Source organism: Oncorhynchus gorbuscha, linkage group LG06 (genome assembly GCF_021184085.1).
Source record: "Oncorhynchus gorbuscha isolate QuinsamMale2020 ecotype Even-year linkage group LG06, OgorEven_v1.0, whole genome shotgun sequence".
In the NCBI taxonomy this organism is placed as follows: domain Eukaryota; kingdom Metazoa; phylum Chordata; class Actinopteri; order Salmoniformes; family Salmonidae; genus Oncorhynchus; species Oncorhynchus gorbuscha.
Genome location: NC_060178.1, coordinates 58,415,788 through 58,433,052, shown reverse-complemented (window position 1 = coordinate 58,433,052; position 17,265 = coordinate 58,415,788). Strand labels below are relative to the sequence as shown.

General features: G+C 45.5%; 1 protein-coding gene across 2 annotated transcripts in view; it reads left to right on the top strand.

Moving 5' to 3' along the window:
* The window catches only part of LOC124038148 (inositol polyphosphate-5-phosphatase A-like), a 227,975-nt gene that overhangs the window by 189,841 nt on the left and 20,869 nt on the right, over positions 1 to 17,265 (top strand). For both annotated transcript variants that reach the window (XM_046353658.1, XM_046353657.1), the window contains exons 10-11: positions 7,243 to 7,338; positions 7,724 to 7,798. In XM_046353658.1, the coding sequence (XP_046209614.1) occupies positions 7,243 to 7,338; positions 7,724 to 7,798 (171 nt within the window). The remainder of the gene's footprint in view (positions 1 to 7,242; positions 7,339 to 7,723; positions 7,799 to 17,265) is intronic.

The window sequence follows — 17,265 nt, the reverse complement described above, 5'->3', positions numbered from 1 at the left end:
GAGACAATCCATTTCAGGCCCATTTCACCTACAAGACTTTCCTTTCAGGGGACTGTTAGGCTGAGAGGCACTGGGCTGTCCTAACATCTGTTTGTGTCCAGATCCAGGCGGGGCCCGGAGCACAGTGCGCCTCGGCCGGCCCCCTTCTCCTCTCCCTGGGGGTCTTTGTTCCCTGATTTCATGCTATCAGAGAAGCAGCATGTTTTCCTGCGCAGAGCTGTCAGGGGCATAAAGGGACCCCGAGTGGGGTCACATCTAGAGGGATGGTCATGAAAAATGTGTAAAATGTATCACAAAGCCCACCCACAAGATGGTTGCCTAGCGCGTCGCAGGGTAGCAGGGCTACTCTGTATACCTTTCTTTCCCCTTCGCCGGGCTGAATTACACCACAGGGCTCCGCATCGTTTAGATGCCTCTAAACAAATGAAAGGGTGGCGCTAGCTTCCAAATGAATCCTTGTTCTTTGTCTCCGGGGAGGCATTGTGACGGGGTCCTTTTTAAAATAAACAAATACATAGGAAAAAAAAGATTGAATACAGTATTATAAACTCTTAAGTTTCTTTACTTACGTGCAGGTCTCATTTAGTTTCCTGACTGCATTACTTAGTACCTAAGTACTTAGTACCCAGGGCCCTACTTATTATCCTGTATTAAGTTTTAGTTAAAGCCTAATAGTAATTCTCTGGGCCCTAATTATGTGCATGACATGTGTTTGTTTGACTTATCCTTCGTGCTGTAGGATAAAGCCCTGCCCTCTTCATTAGGGCATGCAACGGAAAACATAGTGTTTCCTTTTTGGACAATTTCAGCTTAGTCCTTCCCTGTGTCAGTCGGTTTTCAATGCGTTTGGTGCCTACTGAACACAGCCCAGGTCTCACCCTCCAGAGGGGACAGGAGGATTAGAGCTTCATTAATTGTTCAGCCAGGATCGCTATTGATCAGTGCGGTAATGAACTCCATGCAGAGCCTCCGGTCTCTTTTTAATAGAGCACCAGTTGATCACCTCTCCAATATTCTCTAATTGAACCTTCCAACAACAAACCCCTTCCACAGACACAACCTCACTCTCTAGGCTAACTTAAATTAGTCACTGGCTAGTGTGGAATGAGCAAAACGTTTTTGGATTATATGTGAGTAAATACAACTCCCAAACAGTGCTAAGTGAGTGTATGATCTTTAATGGCCACAAAGCTGCGTCTTTATTATTTTTTTAACGTTTTTTTTTAAACGTTGTACCACACAGTAATAATCACCTGATGTTTCAATTTCCCTTTCATGTTGTATTTTTCATTGGGAGGATAGGTTTTCTTCTGAGATGTGAAAAAGTATTCATTGCACAAACACTGACGTCCATTCAAAAACTTGTATCGAAACAACGTTCAAATGAGGCATTATCCCAATAAGGGAGGCGAGCTGTTGAAAGGAAGGGTTTGACTGTAGGACTGACTATAGGCCTATTGCGTTTCGGAGAGTAACTCCTGTGCGTTAAACAGCCTTGCGGACATCTGCCGTGATTGGTTTCAAACTGCTGACTTAAAGTGTCAAAGGGAAGGTGGGCCTGCCGAGGTTTTCAGATGAAATCTTTCATTAGGCTTCCTTTGTACAGGTGGCAGTAACGTGGCAGTAGCCAGGCCTGAGACAATGACTCCTCTTACTTTGCCTAATACGCTGAGGAGTTCCCAACCTCCTTTACTGCCACCACTTTATACACACACAATGAAGCATCTGGTGGCTTTTTCCTGTTGAGAAGTCTATCGTCAGCCATTGTGGTGTTAAAATGTGCGTGATTGGGGAGGTTTTGTCTGTTTCATTGCTTTCGCAAGTGTGTATGAGATAATGTTGAGTGTGGACTGAGTGTATGTTTGGAAGGTTGGTGAAATTGGCTATATTAACAATTTGTGTGTGTTGGTGTGATGGGGGAGGGGAGTGCTGCTGTGTGCCTGCTCCCAGCTCCAGGGGTGAGTCTACTCTGGAACCCCCAGAAGGGTGAGGTCGTGGGGTCAAAGTGATGAATTTTTATGGGGCTGTTCCCTGTGTTTCAGCCCTGTCCCTTTCTCTACGCGCTGCACTGCCTCTCAAAGACAACTAAGCAGGGCAATTTGTCCTGCGGGGGCCCCTGGAGAATGGGCGTGCAGAGGAGTTAAATACCAGGGGGGGCGAACACACACACAGTCACACACAGTCACACACACACACACACCCCACCCCTCCATCCTGTTGTCCTGAATGATTTGTGGCCTGTCCATTATGCTTCGGAAAGGACAAATACATTCGGCAGGGCCCTGAAGGAAGGACAGGGGCAAGAATGGCACCCCTCCTAATGCCACCCGTTGTTTTAGAGAAGTTTCCCAGATGTTATAATGCACAAGATAAATAGGGCACATTATCATTACCTCGCGCACCCCTTTTACCTCACCTCGTTTGAGAGGGGGTGTTGTGCACTTGGAGACCCCCCAGTGCGGCTTGCTATCACCGTACCTAAGCTCTCACACTCTGTGGCTCATGGGAAGCAGTGAGAGTGTATTTATGTATCAGTGTGTGTGTTGGGGGATGCTCAGGCGAGACAGTGAGGAGGTTCGACCAGAAAGACGCCCGTGCATGGTTCCTGCTGAGTTACCTCTAGCCTAGTGTGAGTCTAGGTCAGAAATAGGGTAACACGCTGTGAGGGTAGCAGGATAAAGCCACAGTCAGGGTCCATAATAAATAGTCTCAGGGTAGGACTGCTGAACTCTGATCAGGTCCACCTTTCCTGTCCATATAATCGTATCCATTATGATATAAAAAGGCAAAACTGATCCTAGATCAGCACTTCTACTCCTACTGAGATGGTTTTGTGTACTACCCCCCCCCCCCCCCCCTAGTTCTTCATCCATGGCATTGATGAATCCACTGTGTTTAGTGGGATTAATTAGCAACCCGCAGGAAGAGTGTGTGGAGCTCTCTGGCTGGTCTCCAGGCAGGCTGGGTGGGGAGGGTCAGCCCTGATTTAAAGGCTCCCTGGGTAATGGGTGGCAGGTGGGGAGGACATTTGTTTTTGCCCACTTTGGATCTGAGTGCCTCACCGGTAGGGCAGATGTCTCAATCATGCATGTAGTGCAGGCTGATTAGGAGAGGGAAAAGAGGAGGAGCGCGCTAAGCCAAACCTGCCAACCGTTGGCACCACTCAGGAGCGGGTTGGCAAGTCTCCTCATGCAGCGGTGGGAAAATAATGGCACGCCGTGACAATGACACCCTCCCCACCCCCACCCGGTGACACAAAGGCCAGCCCTGCCCCGTCCCCCCTCGGCGTAATGGAGAATGATCTCTCTAAGCAACAGCGGCCCGAGGGCCATATTCCAACTCATTGTCGCTTCTCTCTCTCTCGCTCTCTCCTCAACAATCGAGATTTAATCGCACTCAATGGGTTATTATATTGGGGCGGAATGGGGGTGGTGGGAGAGTGAACAGTAGGCATGGGAAATTATTGGATGGGAGTCACCCAGTGGTGGGGTAGAGTGTCCAGGCTCTTTGGCGTAAATCCAATAAAACCACCATTGCGCATTGCTATGCCAGGGCAGTCACCTGGCACACTGTCATGCCAGTGGACCCCTGGGACGTTACAAGCCTTGGGCTGGGCCGTGGTGGAGAGGACGAGACATATTACCTCAGATACAGAGGGATGTGCTATCTTGAAACCAATACAGCAGTGTTTCCCAAACCTCTCCTTGAGCACCCCCAGTTCTTCCACCTAATTGACGTATTCTAGAAACAGATTTAATGAAGGGCTTGGCGATTAGTTGGATCGGGTGTGCTTGTATGGCAATATGTCTGTGCATTTGGAGGGGTTGGTCGAGAAGAGGTTTGGGAAACACTGCCATATCCGCATGCCCAGAGATTTGTTATGCATGTCTACACGTGGTGTTGGATGTGCTGAATGAAGGTATATCGGGTCAAGAGGGGGGATACTGGCTTTGAGTATACAATAGGTTGTCTTAGGTGTGGGAATGGCGTGTCAGATGGGTTGTGGCTAGGTTGAATGGGGGTTGCGGCATGGTTTTGTTGGTTGTGTCAGTGTTGTGTTTGCGTTGGGCTCAGCAGAGCTCCTCCATCTGTTTGAGGGGCTGGATCAGGAGCAGAAGGGGAGAGACGGTCGGTGTGCCTGTGCTTTGAAGTGGGACAGATTGCTTTAACCTTGTCTCTTAAAAAGAGCAGCTGGAATAGAGAGGTCTTTTCACTACCCATTTCCTTCTCGGACGCTGATGAGATTATTCCATTGAAGCCCAAAGCAAGCGCCATCCCCCAAGATTCACCGGGGCAACCTCTTATCTAACCCCTCCACAAACAGGCCCTCCGTCTCCTGTGTTGACCTGTGACCCACGATGCAAAGCTTTGCCGGGCCGGGGACTCTCTTTCTATGGGCTGTTGGAGATTATTGGCGTTCCGAAGCAGTGAAGACATCCCACTGTACATACTTGCTTACCTTCCAAACTTCTCATCCCTGACAGCTGTCCTGTCTATTTTTCTTCTTTTCCCTCCACATCCTCATGTATCAAATTAAAAGCCTATTGCTTAACTCAAATGAGTTACGTTAATATCATTTGGGGAGTCAATGAGAGCATGTTTAGATGTAATATGTTTAAAAGACAGGCGCTTTGATCGGCCAAGCCACCGGCCCTACTTGAAGAGAGAGCTCTGTTCAGGAGCCTCACTCTTGCTCTCTCGTCGCTTACCCAGGGTGCCTATTACCAGATGCATGATCCACAATTAGCGGCAGTGAGCTTGGGTTAACTCGTGGTCAACATCTGTCCTCGGTTATCTTTTCTTCACTTGAGGATATTTTTTTTTCATTGAATTTCTTATATCTGAGAACACCTGGTCTCTCCTTTCAGTCCCGTCTTGCATTTTATCTATAAGACTTAAGCAACGGCATGGCGTTACCATTTACCCTGCCTCTTCGTTAGGTTAGGGGGGGGGGGGATCTCATGACTAAGGTCCCTGAAATGGTCAAAGGGCTGGTGGGTCGGTAGGCTAGGCTGATCTAAATTAGGGATGGGGGGGGGGGGGAGTTATAGAGAGTATGTAGGAGGTGTAGGAGAGGGAGGTTGTTTTTCTCCGAGGCCAAAGGAGCGCACTGTGATCAATGGCGTACAATCAGCCGCCTCAGACTCCCATGACTCACTGATCAGTCATAGTCAATGAACACATAAATGAATCAATCAATAACGTCAGGCCTGGCCACGGAACTGCTTAACCTGAACCACTGTGAGGACAGACCACCACCAAACTGCTGGGTGTGTAGGGGACGCAGATTGTAGACTAAACAAGTTGCATAATTTGTTCTGCATAATTAGGCAGATTTTCACTGTTGGCGCACTATTCTGAAAAACGTATTTGTTTCTCAAAAACACTTCCTCTCAGATGAACTGGTTTTCTCTAAAATGGTATAGTTTCACCCAGAGAAATATAAGCCAAGTGAAATAATTTCCCCTCGATACATGATACTGTGTCAATTGTGGATTTTTCTTGTTGTACCTTCGGTTGAGAGTCACAGTTTGCGAAAGGTGTGATAGAAAAGCTACAGCATTGCGGACCTATGATATCATGGCGCTATGCTCTCAGAAGAAATTAGTACGAAAAACTGTGCGCAGGTGTGCTTTTCACTTGCGATGGGGACATATTCATGTATAGTGATAAGCAACATTGACCCTTTCTTGGTCGAGGCCAACGCTCACTGGATTACAGAAATAATTTGAACGTGAATGGAGAGGCCATTTCTGTCCTTCAAATATTTTTTTTGTTTGTTTTTTGTCCAATAAGCTGTGTGGGTTTCTGGCAGTGCTGCTGGCCATGAAGTGACCAGGGATTTATGCTTGGCTGGGTTTTGGATTTGCAAAGCTGACAGAAGGACTTCGGTTGGGAGGAAGGAGAGCCAAACACTGCTACCAAGTCACTAACTTGAAAGGCTCATTTGAATAAGATACCTTTTTCCCTAAAAATAAATACACATATTTGCTTAAATGTCCTGAGGTTCACTTAATGGCTCCATTTAGTTTTCTGATTCGCTTGATTTCGATACGTTTTGAAGTCGTTCTAAGTAAGCAATGAAAAATGCCAAAAGAGACCTGTTTTGGTACGTTTTTTTGTAATAATCGTAGAAGTGCATGAAAAATGACATTTGATTGTCTTTTGCTGGTGTGGCTACAATTACTTTTTAACAGGGAAAGTATCTCTGCCTTGCCCTTCTCCAGCTTCTTTGGCCTATTCATTGAACAAAGCTGCTTAAGCGCACTTAAGCGCATTAGCATTTGGATGACAGGGGACCATATTGACCCTGCATTTGGAGGGCCTAAATGAGTGAAAGATGGAGCGATTTGTTAGGGCTTTAGAAACCAGCTTTGGGGGGGGGGGGACCGGGAACTTCACTTACTGCTCGGTGTTTGTTCTAATCTGGTGTGCCGTTTCGAGCAAGCAAGACTGATTTGTGACATTTCAGTCTAAAGGCCCTTTTTCTGCCCGTTATATTGGCTTGACCTGATTAACTAATCTGTGCTTTGAATTTCAATCAGGCTGCTGTCCCTGCAGTGTGGTATGGGAACCACTGGCTGAGGGATTACCTCATTCAACTGTCTTCAAACACAGATGGTCGAATGTTTAACTAATTGTTAAAAGAGTCCACAAAGGGGAATTTAACCATGCACACGGTCCACAGGGTCAATACATACGAGGGGGACTGTAAAATAGAGCTTTTTTTGGTTTTGGGGGGGGGTGTGTCTTAAAAAATAATTCAAATGCGTAGTGCTGTGCATGTGTTCTGTGTGTGGAATATAGAATGAGTGTCAGTAATGTGATACAGTATAGCCTTCTGTACTGTAGGCTGTACCTCTTTTCGTGTGTGTGTGTGTGTGTGTGTGTGTGTGTGTGTGTGTGTGTGTGTGTGTGTGTGTGTGTGTGTGTGTGTGTGTGTGTGTGTGTGTGTGTGTGTGTGTGTGTGTGTGTGTGTGTGTGTGTGTGTGTGTGTGTGTGTGTGTGTGTGTGTGCGCGGGCGCGCATATGTGTGTGAGAGATGGGCTGTTTTGTCGTCTTTTGTTGCTGTACCTTGATGAATTGCTATCCTTTGACACCACACAATACACATTTACATTTGTTTTGTCCAAGCTTATCTTCATCTACCTCTATGATATTTTGCTCCATCCTATGAGAAGTAGTGAATCCTGCCACTAACCCCCCCCCCACGTCTCCCTTCCTTCCTCTCTCCCACTACAGAGTCTGTGCTCCACTGCCACCATGCAGACGGTCAGACTAGGTGACACCAATGAAGTTGACAAGCTAATATTCAGAGAATCTGAGAACGATCGCAAGGTATGCTACATTATTGAAAATGCACTGTATCTGACATTTCAACGTTTTATCAGAATTACTCATGTGTGGCATCTCACCTGAACATAGAATAGCTTCTTTGTAATAAGAGAAAAATGACACAACCTTTCCCATACGTTAGAATCTATAGGCCTTTGCGTGACAAGGCCAGCTTTACAAGGCTTTGCTCAGTTTGGCCCTATGGTGAGAATTAAGCATAAGTGAACAGGTGGTGTTTATATTACACTTCTGATCGAATGAATGCTGCCCCTAACATCACAGCACATTACCCTTCATTAAATTAGTTGAAGCTCTAATTCGGGCTGTTTCAGATGAGGATCGCTATTAATTGGCCCTATATTTTGCTCCCCTCCTCTGCCCCTTTTAGGTTGTACTTCAACTTGAAAAGAAGCTTTTCAATTATATTAACCAGGATGTTTTCCGGGAAAACAATGGGACCCTGGTAAGTTATTCATTTTGTTTTGTAACTCTGGGAGGTTTATTCAATTTAGGTTTTTTTTGCGGACGTTATGATAGTCAAAGTAACAGGAATGTGCTACATTTACAAAATGTCAAAATTCACTGCAAAAACAAGTAAATTAAATACATTGATGTGATGCAGAATTTGATTTGAGGCTTTGAGGGTTTTTTGGGATGTGGGGTTAGGTAAAACGATTAGGCCACACAGTGGGTGTCATTGTGACAGGACAGAAGCGAGTGGTGCAGATGTTCTGACGGAGGCCCTCACACCTTCCTGCCTCATATGAACACTGATTTCAAACATCCTCGCCGTCCTACCTGAGAGGTCAAACACCTCATGAATGCCTCCAGAATTGACAATCTCCTTGCCTCAGCTCCACCCCTCCCTCTTCCCTCCTCATCCCTCTCTTCCTCCACCCTCTCCTCCTCTGCCCCTTCCTCACTCCTCCTCCGTCCCTCCCTCACGCCTCATCCCTCTCCTCCTCCACCCCTCCCTCACGCCTCTTCCATCTCCTCCTCCACCCCTCCCTCACGCCTCATCCCTCTCCTCCTCCACCCCTCCCTCACGCCTCATCCCTCTCCTCCTCCACCCCTCCCTCACGCCTCATCCCTCTCCTCCTCCACCCCTCCCTCACGCCTCTTCCCTCTCCTCTTCCACCCCTCCCTCACTCCTCTTCCCTCTCCTCCTCCACCCCTCCCTCACGCCTCATCCCTCTCCTCCCCCACCCCTCCCTTATGCCTCATCCCTCTCCTCCATTCATCCATGATTGTCTGTAATCATGCTAGCATCCACATTAATGTAGAAGTGTTCAGAAATGTATTCTATTCTTATTCCCGAAAAAAGTAAATATCAAATACTGTACGTAGGGGAGTGTATGTCCTCTTTAATAAGTGATTCAGAAATATCCATATTAAGATTCCCATAGAGGTGAGGAGACACACATAGTACATACCAACTTATGGTGCTTCAATCCTTGGACATATTCATTGGGCACCAAATGAAAGAAAACAGATTGAATCGCAGAGGGACTACCCGGATCTGGTCCAATAATAAAATCATTTTCGTTTTCCATTGCAAAACACTTTGAAATGTTTTCTGTTGTGTGTGTGTGCCCTAATGAATACAACCCTGATTCTTAGCAACCTGACCCATCTTCTTAGGACACAATACTCTGAGTGCACAGTGGCAAGAAAAAGAACCCTTGCAATTAGCTGGATTTCATAACAATAGACAAACAGTCTACTTAAACGAATAACACACAAACAATTATACGATTTCATGTCTTTATTGATCACACTGTGTAAACATTCACTGTGTAGGGTGTAAAAAGTATGTGAACCATTGGATTTAAATACTGTTTGACCCCTCTTTGGCAGCAATAACCTCAACCAAATGTTTTCTGTAGATGCGGATCAGACCTGCACAACGGTCAGGAGGAATTTTGGACCATTCCTCTTCACAATACTGTTTCAGTTCAGCAATATTCTTGTGATGTCTGGTGTGAACTGGTCTCTTGAGGTCATGCCACAGCATCTCAATCGGGTTGAGGTCAGGACTCTGACTGGTCCACTCCAGAAGGTGTATTTTCTTCTGTTGAAGCCATTCTGTTGTTGATTTACTTCTGCGTTTTGGGTCATTGTGCTGATGCATCACCCATCTTCTGTTGAGCTTCAATTGGAGGAAAGATAGCCTTACATTCTCCTGCAAAATGTCTTGATAAACTTGGGAATTCATTTTTCCATCGATGATAGCAAGCTGTCCAGGCCCTGAGACAGCGAAGCAGCTCCAAACCATGATGCTCCCTCCACCGTACTTTACAGTTGGGATGAGGTGTTGGTGTGCTGTGCCTTTTTTCTCTCCACACATAGTGTTGTGTGTTCCTTCCAAACAACTCAACTTTGCTTTTCATCTGTCCACCGAATATTTTGCCAGTAGTGCTGTGGAACATCCAGATGCTCTTTTGCGAACTTCAGACGTGCAGCAATGTTTCGTTGGACAGCAGTGGCTTCTTCCGTGGTGTCCTCCCATGAACATAATTCTTGTTTAGTGTTTTACGTTGTCAGACTCGTCAACAGAGATGTTAGCATGTTCCAGAGACTTCTGTAAATCTTTAGCTGACACTCCAGGATTCTTCTTAACCTCATTGAGCATTCTACGCTGTGATCTTGCAGTCATCTTTGCAGGATGGCCACTCCTAAGGAGAGTAGCAACAGTGCTGAACTTTCTCCAATTATAAACAATTTGTCTTACCGTGGACTGATGAACATCAAGGCTTTTAGACATACTTTTGTACACCTTTCCAGCTTTATGCAAGTCAACCATTCTTAATCTTGGGTCTTCCGAGATCTCATTTGTTCGAGGCATGGTTCACATCAGGCAACGATTCTTGTGAATAGCAAACTCAAATTTTGTGAATGTTTTTTATAGGGCAGGGCAGCTCTAACCAACGTCTCCAATCTTGTCTCGATGATTGTACTCCAGGTTAGCTGATTCCTGACTCCAATTAGCTTTTGGAGAAGTCATTAGCCTTGGGGTTCACATACTATTTCCAACCTACACCGTGAATGTTTAAATAATATATTCGATATAGACAACACACAAATTATTGTGTTTTTCTTATTAGTTTAAGCACACTGTGTTTGTCTGTTGTGACTTAGATGAAGATCTAATTTTATGACCAATTTATGCAGAAATCCAGATCATTCCAAAGGGTTCACATACTTTTTCTTGCCACTGTATGTTCAAGCAATTGGACATATATTGCATTCGGGGAGTATTCAGACCCCTTGACTTTTTCCACATTTGTCATGGTTTGAACAATGTGCGTAATTCCAGTCCACATAATACAGTACAATACAATAGTTATACAGTTCACACCAAAAAAGATTAGCCTACTGGAGCTAGTTAAATGTATTTACCCAAGACAGCATATACTGTAGCTAGCTACATCTATGGCCTTTTATGTTTTTCTGTTGTGCGTAATGTGCAGTAACCTATATAATTAATTGGATAACGGCACAATCATTTGGGCTTTTTTGGACTTGGGCTCATTAAATGTATGGCTCATCAGGCTCTGGTATCATCAGACTTGAATTTTTGACCAAATCTCAAATAAAATCCAGACATAGGCATATTTATATGCTTTATAATGCTTTTGAATAACATCTGGTTTTGGCGGGAAATACCGGGTTACCCGTGTGAGAACTGATATACTCGTACGGGAGTTGCAGCAATGAGACAAGACTGTAACTACCAATTGGATGCTAGGAAATTTGGGAGAAAAAGGGATAAAAGTCAAATACAAAATAAGAGTTCAATCTTGGTTTCATCAGACCAGAGAATCTTGTTTCTCATTGTTTGAGAGTCTTTTGGCAAACTCCAAGTGGGCTGTCATGTGCCTTTTACTGAGGAGTGGCTTCCGTCTGGCCAATCTACCATAAAGGCCTGTTTTGGTGGAGTGCTGCAGAGATGGTTGTCCTTCTGGAAGGTTCTCCCATCTCCACAGAGGAACTCTGTCAGAGTGACCATCAGGTTCTTGGTCACCTCCCTGACCAAGGCCCTTCTCCCCCGATTGCTCAGTTTGGCCGGGCGGCCAGCTCTAGGAAGAGTCTTGGGGGTTCCAAACTTCTTCCATTTAAGAATGATGAAGGCCACTGTGTTCTCAGGGACCTTCAATGTTGCAGACATGTTTTGCTACCCTTCCCCAGATCTGTGCCTCGACACAATCCTGTCTCAGCGCTCTACGGACAATTCCTTCGACCTGAAGGCTGGTTTTGTGTTCTGACATGCACTGTCAACTGTGGGACCTTATATAGACAGGTGTGAGCCTTTCCAAATCATGTCCAATCAATTGAATTGACCACAGGTGGACGCCAATCTAGTCGTAGAAACATCTCAAGGGTGATCAATGGAAACAGGATGCCAATTTGAGAGAGAACGCCTACACTGATTTAAAGCAGCAATATTTGAGTGATAAGTTTTAAAACTCTGCAGCTGCAATTAGAAAAGATTATAATCTGTGCAATAAAAAAAAATAAGGAGATCCCCCGAAAGCCAGATGGAGATGGGTAAATTTGATGCGCTTTCTGTCTTTATATTTCTATAGCATAGGCTATGCTGCAGCAAATGCAGGTCTACCTGTCACAAGAAAAAAAGTGACCATGATGAGATGATAGGTGTACATGCATTGTGAACTGCGCTCCATACTGAGATGGACTGTCTCTCCCCACCCTGAGTGTTGATGATTCATCATGCAGAAGCCGTGGAGAAGCCACATTTAGACATCGCATTCAATTTCACTCCATGCTGTTCATATAAATAATTTATTATAGTTTACCGGTTTCTCAGTTATTTATCCTGGGAACAGGGAGTGGTTTTGGGCGGTAAATCTCCTTTCCCACCATTCAACACTAGTAGGTGCACAGGTCAAGAGACAAATTGGCGTAATCTGGGAAAGGCGGACACCTAGTCAGTTGTACAACTGAATGCCTTCAACTGAAATGTGTCTTCTGCATTTCACCCAACCCCTCTGAATCAGAGAGGTGCGGGGGGCTGCCATTATCGGCATCCATGTCTTCGGCGCACGGGGAACAATGGGTTAACTGCCTTGCTCGGGGGAAGAATGACAGATTTGTACCTTGTCAGCTAGGGGATTCGATCCAGCAACCTTTCGGTTACTGGCCCAACGCTCTAACCAATCAAGGTGACAGACAGTGCCAAATTCAATATCGCCTTACCTGGGGTGTGTAATCATTAGTCCAAACAGTTATTATTAAGAACAGTTTCTATTGTAAGACAAAAGTTTATTTTGGACAAATTCAGGTAGGTCCCTCACAATTTTCTTTACTTCTGTTTTTGTAACAGAATTGGTGGAATGAATACACCCCTGATCACCCGCACACACAGTTCACTTTCATAGCAGCCACATACATAATTTTGCTCATTGTATAATTCCTTCTCGCATCTACACGTTCTCCTCCTCTCACCTTTTTCTTCACTTGTGGACTTCAGTGCAGAACACAACAGCTGTCTGTGACCAGGTGCAAAGACCCCTCCAACTAAAACGTTCATACCATAACCGCTAACCCCTACACAGCCTACATCGTTGTCAAGATATTAACGTTACAGTCAACATACTGGAACTAACGCATTAGTAAACCCACAAGCCAAACCATGTGTACATCACGTAGTAGTGTACAGCAAGCAGTTTAACAGTTACACCGATGGGCCCCGGTGGCTATAAATTAATCAAATCAAAAGCTTACCTTGACTTAATTAAAAGTGTTGCGGTGTTGGATAGCCTTATCCAGCTAGCTAACATACATAGCATTCGTCTTTGTCTCAGTCGGGTTGTTGAGCATGCTAAATTAGCTGTATTAGCTAAGTAAGCAAACTGTAAACTAAGAAGAAAAATAATCCAAAAATTAATGTGACACATATGACTCTTCAAGTGGTGTCTGTCTGTGTGTATCTACTGTAAGTGTATGTGGGGCTGTATGTCTGTGTCTCTTTTAGTATTGGTGTGTGTGTTTATGTGGTGTGTGTTGGGCCTCAGGAGGCCCCCACTTCCTTCTTTCCCTCTCCCGTGCAGAGCTCAGCAAGATAAATGGTGTAATGGGGGATCAGAGATAATCTGATGGTCATGGTCTAGTTAAACACACCGTGTTATGATCCTTATAAAACAAACTACCTTCCCAAAAGGATAAATGTTCCCCCCTGCAACCCTTGGAGGAGGGAAAAAAATCCATTGCATCTTTCATCAACTACTAGACTTGTACCAGCTTGACAGAAATTTAATTCGAGGCAGCTCTCAAAAATAATTATTGTATTTTGAGGAGTAATCATTGGTCGGGACATGATTGAATGTGTCCATGCCTATTGACTTTTGCTATGATTAATAGGATTGTTTAATCAATATTCCCATCGAAATTGTATAATTAATTATCCCGAACGCTGTCAGGCCGGGACGATGGAGAGCCCTGATGAGTATTTGGGAAGATTACATTTTCTGGGAGTGGTGGCGTCGAGCGGCACAGGGGCTTGCTCCTCAGCGGTGGGGCGGAGGTAAATGGGGCGGGCGGTGGGGGGGATATATGTCCCCGTGGACATGGATTCTGTGGAGACGCGTGCCCCCCTCTACCTCCTATTTATCCAGTAGTGCATCCTCCATCCAGTCGCCTCCCTCCCCTCTCCATCATTGATTTTGTTTCAGTATCTTTTTATTCTAACTTTATCAGTTGTGGTATCAGCTGACGTCTGGGGGAAAGAGGGGGGTGTTTTTGGAGTCCTGTTGCGAGTGATGAACTTTTCTGTCAGGGCCGCTCTTCTTTGTCATGCTCCCGGCGTCCTCGCGACATTACTCAAGCCGGAAGAGTTTTCCAAATGAACTAAATAAATATATAAATAAGGATCAATCACCTTCCCGGCTAAACTTCTTTCATATTTTACCTGTCGGTTTCCTTGAGTGGTAACACAGCAGAATGCTAAATAATGTGTGACCTTAGCTGGGAAGATAAACATGGAAGGCCAGGGAGAATGGGCTCCTGTGCTGTCTCTTATACCTGAATGCCTTGCTACACTGGAAGGCTCATTGATCTGTTCCTCAGTCTGATCATGAGGTATACAGCATATATATTACTGCATGTACATACTGTACTGTATGTTGATGTCCATGTATGGCTTGTCCTATAAATGTCTCCCAGTCAATGTTTTGGTCTGTAAACGAGCAAAATGTGGATTATAGGGAAAGGCACTTTTGTGTTTTTTTGCCCTTGACACAAGTCTGGGAATACGCACTTGGCGTATGTGGACACCTGCTCGTCGAACATCTCATTCCAAAATCATGGGCATTAAAGGTGGAGTTGGTTCCGCCTTTGCTGCTATAACAGCCTCTACTCTTCTGTTTCCGCTAGATGTTGGAATATTACTGCGGGGACTTGCTTCCATTTAGCCACGAGCATTAGTGAGGTCGAGCACGGATGTTGGGCGATTAGGCCTGGCTCACAGTCAGTGTTCCGAAGGTGTACGATGCGGTTAAGGTCAGGGCTCTGTGCAGGCCAGTCAAGTTCTTCCACACCGATCTCGACAAACCATTTCTGTATGGACCTCACTTTTTGCACGGGGACATTGTCAGGCTGAAACAGGAAAGGGACTTCCCCAAACTGTTGCCACAGTTGGAAGCACAGAATCGTCTAAAATGTCATTGTATGCTGTCGTCTGGCCCGAACCATGAAAAACAGCCCCAGACCTTCTCCACAAAACTTTACAGTTGGCACTATGCATTTGGGCAGGTAGCTTTCTCCTGGCCTCCGCCAAACCCAGATTCGTCCGTTGGACTGCCAGATGGTGAAGCTGGATTCATCACTCGAGATAACGCGTTTCCACTGCTCCAGAGTCCAATGGGGGGTGAGCTTTACACCACTTCAGCCGAACGCTTGTCATTGCACATGGTGATCGTAGGCTTGTGCCCGTCTGCTCGGGCCATGGAAACCCATTTTATGAAGCTCCCGAAGAACAGTTCTTGTGCTTCCAGAGGCAGTTTGGAACTTGGTAGTGAGTGTTGCAACCAAGGACAGATGATTTATACGTACTTCAGCACTCGGCAGTCCCGTTCTGTGAGCTTGTGTGGCATACCACTTCGCGGCTGAGCCTTAGACGTTTCCACTTCACAGTAACAGCACTTACAGTTGACCGGGGAAGCTCTAGCAGGGCCGAAATTTGGCGAACTGACTTGTTGAAAAGGTGGCATCCTATGACGGTGCCACGTTTAAAGTCACTAAGCTCTTCAGTAAGGCCATTCCACTGACAATGTTTGTCTATGGAGATTCAATGGATGTGTGCTCGATTTTATACACCAAATAGCCGAATCCACTTATTTGAAGGGGTGTCCACATACCTTAGTGTCTATAGTGTAAGTAAATGAATTAATAAACAATCCCCCTAGAGTTTTAAGGTATTATGCAATTGTTATAACCTTAACTATGATAAGAGAGCGCATAATAGGACTGTAGCCTCTAGCCGGCTGGCTGTTTATGTTGACCCTCTCAAGGCGTTCGGCCATTCCCTATCAGCGACTGTTTATTGATTCCACACCAAGTAATGAAGATTTCATAAAACTATGAAAAAATATGGCCTGGCAATATAAGCCAAATGTGTGTCGTAAAAATAAAATTAAATGACCTTTCACCTCTGTGTGTACTGATGTCTTTTAAGGGCAGCAGGTGTTGTCGGAGGGATAGTTTGACACGGTGTAAATCAAAGCACAATTATGAGCTTGGACAACCACTGGCCGGGTTGGAGGGACAGTCAGCCCAGAGACCTTTATTTCCCTCTGTTCCTGCAACTTCTCCCTCTTATAACAATCACAGCTAGCGTGATTTAGGTGTGTGTTGCTCATCGAGGAGAAGCAAGAAATCTGGACCCTGCACTTCCTCATCTTTCTCCTTGTCCGCGATGTAGCCCGAGCCGTATTGGCTAGCAGCCCTCTCCAACAACTCCAAGGTCATTTCGGTCTGACAAACTACTGGGCCAGCTTTATAATGCAACGAGGCCTTGAACCAATATAAACTGGGATTTTTTTTACTGCTGACCTACCAGACCAGCAAATCATTATGCTTAATTGACCCGGGATGAAATGTAGTGTGAAATTTCAGCCCTTGGGTTTTCCAGTCAACCTAAATGAATTACTCAACATTCACTTAAAACCTCTGTGCACACATACACACACATCATGGAAACACAATGTGCTTCATCACCCCCAACATTGCTCATCTGCTGCCTTTTAAAGGTGTCACTTCTCATCTCGGCTGCACTAACTCTCCATGGAGACAAGAACACCTGTCCACACACACTCACAGAAACAGACTAGTGTACACATACACAGGTACTCTATTAGGGTAAGAATAACTAAGATCTGAGGCACTATAACGCACACAGGGACAATTACGCACTGCACTTCTATAAACTTATATGCTGTCACACTCTTCCACACAAGGTCTCTCTGCACACACACACACCCTTGGAGCAATGCGTGTCATTGGGAGGACGGTGGTGGTGGTGCACAGTGAAGCGTATCCTCTGGGCTCTATTCCTCATTCAGTGTGTGAGCTCTCCTGTGACCCTGTCTCTGTGAGTTTGATGAATGCCGCACATCTGCCCTCCTGAACCACAGAGACTCTGTCTGAGGGCCCCACTGCCTGGAAAGTAATGGCCACTGTTCTACACCACTGGCGCACACACACACACACACACACACACACACACACACACACACACACACACACACACACAGAAACGCACAGATGCTCACACTTTTACACATAAGCATGCATAAAGTATGGAGTAGGCTACTCGCGCTTACCCACAAGCAGTCGCTCATACACACTTGCACAGGCTCCAGGCATACACACACCCATGTACATTTATCCCACATACAGTATGTATGTAAAAAT